The sequence below is a fragment of the Petaurus breviceps genome, unplaced genomic scaffold, assembly GCF_028583685.1.
Source record: "Petaurus breviceps papuanus isolate PSGF00001 unplaced genomic scaffold, PetGlider_PUasm1.0 90330, whole genome shotgun sequence".
NCBI classification, from domain to species: domain Eukaryota; kingdom Metazoa; phylum Chordata; class Mammalia; order Diprotodontia; family Petauridae; genus Petaurus; species Petaurus breviceps.
In genome coordinates, this window is record NW_027187219.1 from 121848 (window position 1) to 128212 (window position 6365).

At 40.8% G+C, this 6365-nt stretch overlaps 1 protein-coding gene across 1 annotated transcript; it reads right to left on the reverse strand.

Moving 5' to 3' along the window:
- Positions 1-4928: 4928 nt before the first annotated feature.
- LOC138177013 (olfactory receptor 10Q1-like) lies at positions 4929-5891 on the reverse strand. Its single transcript, XM_069107995.1, has one exon. The coding sequence runs from the start codon at positions 5889-5891 to the stop codon at positions 4929-4931; it is 963 nt and encodes a 320-aa protein (XP_068964096.1).
- Between the last annotated feature and the right edge of the window lie 474 nt (positions 5892-6365).

The following is a 6365-nucleotide window of genomic DNA, read 5'->3' on the forward strand; positions in this document are numbered from 1 at the left end:
TTTGCTAGCTTTTCAGTCTTCTTACTCTTTATTCCTCATTGTTTAGTCTTTGATCTTGTGACACTGGTCTTCTGATTGTTCCATTAGCAAGATGCTTTGTGTCTTGGCTCTGTGTATTTTCTGTTGCTGTCCCTAATGCATGGAATGCTTTCCCTCCTCTGCTCTGCCCATTGATTTCCTTGCTTCCTTTAAGTTCCAACTAAAATCTGCTCTTTTATTGGAAACCTTCCTTATCCCCATTTAATTTTAGTTCTTTCTGCTAATCATTTCCTATTTATCCTCTGTAAGACTTGCTTGTATATGTCTACTTGTCTGATTGTTTTCCCCTATTAGATTGTGAAGTTCTTGAAGTCAGGAACTGCATTTTGCCTCTTTTTATATCCCTAATGCTTAGTACAGTGCCTGGAATGTAGTAGGTACTTAATATATGTTTATTGATTGATTGATTTACTAGAGACTTGGTCTCAGAGACAGGAATACCTGAGTTCAAGTTCTACTTCTGAAACATGCTGTCTGTGTTACCCTGGCTAAGTCATTTCCCCTTCTTGCTCTGAGAAAAGTAATCCCTTCAGTATTGTCATTTCTTCTGAGAAGAGCATTGCAATCATTGATTAGCATATAGATCCATTCAACCATCTTGTGACCCTCCCCCCACCAAGAAAAACTCTTCTTCCTTCAGTTCTCTTTATGTCCTAGCTCTCTTATTAGGATGTAGTCTGTGAGATACTTAGTCAGTACAGTGATCACTTGAATGGGAGTCAGGAAGATCTGAATTCAAACCTGCCCTCAGATATTCATGAGATATGTGACCATGGGCAAGTCACTTAACTTCTATTTGACTCTAGTAACTCAACTGTGTATAGAGATTATAATAATATCTACTTCCTAGGGTAGTTGTGGGGATTAAATGGATAGTATTCGTATAGTGCTTTCTAAACATTAAAATTCAAGTTATTATTATTGATTATTATTATTATCTTTTTTTGAGGGAAGAGACTATATTTCTTTTATAGTTGTATTCCCAGGGCCTGAGCAAAAGTATAATTTTCCAACCATCTATCCATCTACATGTCCATCCATTAATCTATCCATCCTTCCATCCATTCAATGTCTAACTGTCCCAGTGAAATTTCTGAGATTGTAAATTGTAGATCAGGTACTAAGTCACCTGCCTTGGGAGAGGGAATTTCCTCACTGGACATTCCTACAAATATTCATGACATCATAGATTGTGTTAGAAAATCTCTGACTAGGTCTAGAATAGTATTTAGTACATAATGGTTATCCAATGGATAGTTGATGAATGAATTAATGAATCAATATCCTAAGAAATCTATAGAAATGCCTTCTTTCTAAAACTATTGACCCTGCCTGGCCCTAATCAATGCAATTATTGGGAAATTACCTTTAATTTTTGATGAGTGCTATCACTGATTACACATTTTCATATCCTCTGTCATGTGACTCAGAAGAGTTATGTGAAGAATGAAGGACAAGATACAATATCCCCAGTTTTCAGGTGAGAAAAGCGAGTCTAAGGTATTCCATAGCTTGCTGTGTGCTTTGCTGTGCAATACAATCTGATCGTAACAGATTCAACCACCTAGTCAACTGAGACCCTCTTGGCAAACTCAGCTTGAACTAACTGCCCCAAGGCCAAAGAGTAGGCCATGGGGGGCCTCTCTAGATGAGTCCAGTCCACTTCAGGCATTCCTGACACTTGTTTGGGTATGTTCTCCCAAGAATAGTGGACCAAGGCTAGGAATGGACTATTTGGACAGAGACAAAAGATCTACAATAGTCCCATAGAGATTCTGTCCTCCAAGGAGGGAAGAACAGGGCTAATAAGCTTTAACAATGTGCAAAGTACCTCCCATACTCAGACTAAGAAGCACAGGGCCAGGTCACTCACTTGTATTTCCTGGAGCTGACCTGCAGAACATAAAATGAACTGATGTTCCCCATCTTTCCCATCTCTCTCATGTGAGATCTGGAGAAAGCCTGGCATTGAGAAGGGCTTGATTATTTCCCTAAATATTAAAATCAGCTTCAGCTGAAGTCTATAATATGAGGAACAAAGCCCAATTGTTCTCAATCTGGGGAAGGGAATGGTGACCAGCTCTTTTGACATCATTCAGAGGGAAGTAGTACTGAGCCATCTTCCTCTTCATTCTCATCATCCATAGTTATTTATATAGTACCTACTATACTTATATAATATCCACTGTGCATCAATCATTCTGCTAAGCACTTTAGGAATATTTCATTTCATCCTCAAACACCCCGGGGAGGTAGGTGCTATTATTTTTCCCCATTTACTTATGGGAGAGGTAGAGCCAAGATGGTGGAGCAAAGGCAGGGACTCACCTGAGCCCTCTCCTGAACCCCTCCATATACCTTTAAAAATGACTCTAAATAAACTCTAGAGTGGCAGAACCCACACAAGCATGAAGTGAAAGAAATTTCCAGGACAAGACAACTTGGAAGGTCAGCAGGAAGCGTCTGTTGGATCTGGGTGAAAGACAAGTACAATCCAGTGCAGGCCACACAGCCCTGGCCCAGCAGAGCTGGAGCAGGCCCATGGGTGACTGAATCAGCAGTGGCAGGGGCAGCAGCTGCTTCTGGAATTCTCAGTCCACAGATGGTAAGGGAATTGGACAACTGGTCAGAAGAAGATTACAGGTGTCTCTTTGCTAGCACTGAGGCAGAACTGTTGCTTTGCCCATCCATGGATCCAGTTCGTAGTCCTGGGAGGCTGTCCAGGGGTGAGGAGGGGCACTGCCATGGTAGTTCTTGTGGTAGTAGTGGAGGAGGGACCCTCCTCACAATTCCAGGGCAGAAAAGAGAGCTTGTGGTTGTGTGCAGGCCAGGAGAGGAGGAAGCACCTCTCCTTAGTTCATACTACTTTGGAAGAACTTTAAATCATTTACTTACAGAACAATGGAGGCAAACAGAGGTTCAAAACATTACATAGCTAGTAAGTGTCTAAACTCTAGTTTTCTGATTCCAGTCCCAAATCTCTATCCACTGTACTTCTTTGGTCCCTATATCCATAGGTACATGCCATCTGATGGTAGATGTGCCCAAGGAGTGACCATGATGAGAGATAGGTTGTTACCTCTAGTTCAGGGATAATTGTGGGGTTTTGCTTATTTATATTTTTCTAAGTTCCAAAGCAATGGGTCTGGAAGATTCTCAGGGGATGCACTCAGAGTATCATCCCTGAAAAATGAAATGTCAGAAAAGACTGAAAAAACAACTCAACAGCAAATATATGGAGATTTAAGGTTTGGGAAGTGCTTTGTATATGTTGTCTCATATGTTCTGAAATATTAGTATTATACATAAAATTAATATAATGAATTTAATAATAATAATAATTATTATTTATAATATTAATGTAGACAGTGAGATGGCACAGTGAATAGAGTGCTGGGCCTGGAATCAGGAATATCGTCCCAAGTTCAAATCTGGCCTCAGGCACTCACTTAGTTTTATGACCCTGGGCAAATCACTTAATCCTGTCTGCTTCAGTTTTCTCACCTTGAAAATAAGCTGGAGAAGAAAATGACAAAAACCACTTCAATATTTTTTGCCAAGAAAATCCCAAATGGGGTCATGAAGAGTCAGACATGACTGAAACAACAACAATAATGGTATTATAGTATAGAGAAGTGTCATTATCTCGAAATCTGGTAACAGACTGGCAGAAAATAAAAGTTCACTGAAAAACTGTAGGGTTCTACAAAAAGGTAAGATAGTTAAAGTCTATAGGACTGCAAGGACCTTAGCCATCATTGACTACAACTACTTCATTTTAAATGTGTGAAAATGGATGGTCAAAGAGGATAATTGATTTGTCCTGGTTAAAAGGGAATAAGAAAAGAGACAAAAATTTCCACTGAGAACCACTGACTCCATATCTGCCGTCCATTCCCCAATATCATGGAATGGGAGGGGATGCTGTGTTCCCATGTACATCTCCTCCAATATCCCTATCAACTGATATTTCAGGTGATTACCACAGAGTTAATGGCAAATTGTTATGTATCACAATTAATATTCCCATTTTTGCTTTTCTGTAGACTAACTAGATATATCCCTGAGAGATGTACAATCTAATGGAAGAAAATTAGAGTTATTTAACACATTATTACATTTTAGTTCACACTGTTAACTCTGTGTCAGAAATTCTTTCTATTAACATAGACATTCCAGCCATAACTTATCTTAGTGCTTTCATGGGATACTGTGAAGTTAAGTGACTTGTTGAGTGTTCTACAGTTAGTCTGTGTGCTAATGTGTGATATTCTTAAATGGTGATGATGATGATGATAAAGTAGGCTCCTTTCTGTGGGAAGATTATTATTATGGTTCCTTCCTGAGGAGGCAGAATTCATGGTGGCAAACTCCTATCTGGCCCCAGAGTGAGAGAAGAGCATGTATAGATGCCAAATCTGATCAATATGTAGTCAGAGAACCTGAGGTCCACACTCTGCCACTTTCTAGCTCCATGACCTTAACACAGTCATTTCCTTTCTCTGGATCTCAGTTCTCTGAGAAAAGGGAGTTGGCATACATAATATCTAAGGTGCCTTCCAGCTTTGATCCATGAACTGATCATGTGATATTCCTTGGGTAAACAGTTGCGACAATGAGGAATATACAGGGGGCATAGGGTGTCACTTAAAAAGGGGCTGTCTGTTTATAAAATGTTTGTATTTTAATCCACATTTATTATCCTGGTGTAGAGTCTCACTCCCTCCCCCCAATGGTGATACAGACCTAATCAGTCAGTTGACAAGCATTTATTGAGCACACACTATGAAATGGAAGAAACTGAAGAAGTATAAATTATGGAAATGATGCATTGGAGCTGTGCTTTTTAAAGGCTCTGTGTTTTAGGAACCATGTCCTACCATCTTCCTTCACAGATTCTCACAGGCTGCCTTTTTGCTCAAGGCTTTTTTCAGAGCATTTTTGACATCCTTGTTCCTTAAGGTATAAATGATGGGGTTGAGGAGGGGAGTGATAAAGGTGTAGACCAAGGCAAGATGCCAATCCTCATCTGCAGGGGTGGTTGATGGGGGCTGAAAGTAGACCAGGCTGCCACAGCCATATTGTAGCAGGACCACCGTGAGATGGGAAGAGCAGGTGGAGAAGGCTCTCTGGCGCCCCTCAGCTGAGGGGATGTGCAAGATGGTGATGGTAATGAAGACGTAGGAAATGCATATGAGCAGGAAGGGGGCGGTCAGTACAATCATGCTTATCACATAGAGCACAGCCTGTGGCACACGAGTGTCAGCACAGGCCAGGTGTAGGACAGGTGGTACATCACAGAAGAAATGATTGATCTCCAATAAGTGTCCACAAAAAGGCAGGGTAAAGACCAATGATGTGAGTGGCAGGGAAAGGAAGAGAGCCAGGCCCAGGGAACCAGACACCATTTGGGTACACAGCTGTGGGGTCATGATGAGAGTGTATTGCAGGGGATGGCAGATGGCCACATAACGGTCATATGCCATGACAGTCAATAAGAAACAGTCTGTGCTGCCAAGGGTGGCAAAAAAGAACATCTGGGTTGCACAACCAGGCAATGAGATGGGCTTCCTGGCCCCTATGATGTTGGAGAGCATCAGCGGTACCAATGCAGTGGTATAACAGATCTCCAGGAAGGACAGGTTGGACAGGAAGAAGTACATGGGGGTGTGCAGGGAGATATGTGTGTACACAGCCCAGATAATGGCAGTGTTCCCACAGAGAATCATTACATAGAGAAAAAGGAAGAAGCAGAAAAGCAGTACCTGGATCTTGGGGGAAGAGGTGAACATTCGGAATACAAACTCAGTGGGGCCAGATTGGTTGAGATGAATAGAATCAGGAGAAGACATGTCACCTATCAAAGAAAAATAGAAAGTCAAACCCTGTTATTGGATTTCTTTGATAATATAATCAGCTCTCAATTTTTTTTTCTAGAAACAGTGATAGAATTTTGTGCTTTTGACATTTATTAAGGATCCATTGTCAGAAGTAATTTTACCTCTTTGGTCCTCAATTCTATTAGTTTGTGGAGCGAGTGAGATTTCATGGTCTCGATGGTGCCACCTTTCTCTTGTAGTCTAATAATGTGTACTATCAGTGAAAACTCTCTGTGCTCACTCTTCCAACCTTGCACTTGAAAAGTCAAGTTCAGTCTCCAAAGGTTAGTCCACTACAATTCTAGGTGTAGCGGTGAGTGGTTATACTTTTAACGTCATTGCTCATGAACTGTCATTCTGAGTGATCTTCCCAATTAACTAACAAGCAGATATTAATTTTCTTTTACAAAGGTATTTGTACTGATAAGGTTTAGAAAAGGTAGAAAT

What these genes read in the sequence shown, in the direction of transcription:
- LOC138177013 (XM_069107995.1), bottom strand. Translation starts at nt 5,891, where the DNA reads ATGTCTTCTCCTGATTCTATTCATCTCAACCAATCTGGCCCCACTGAG.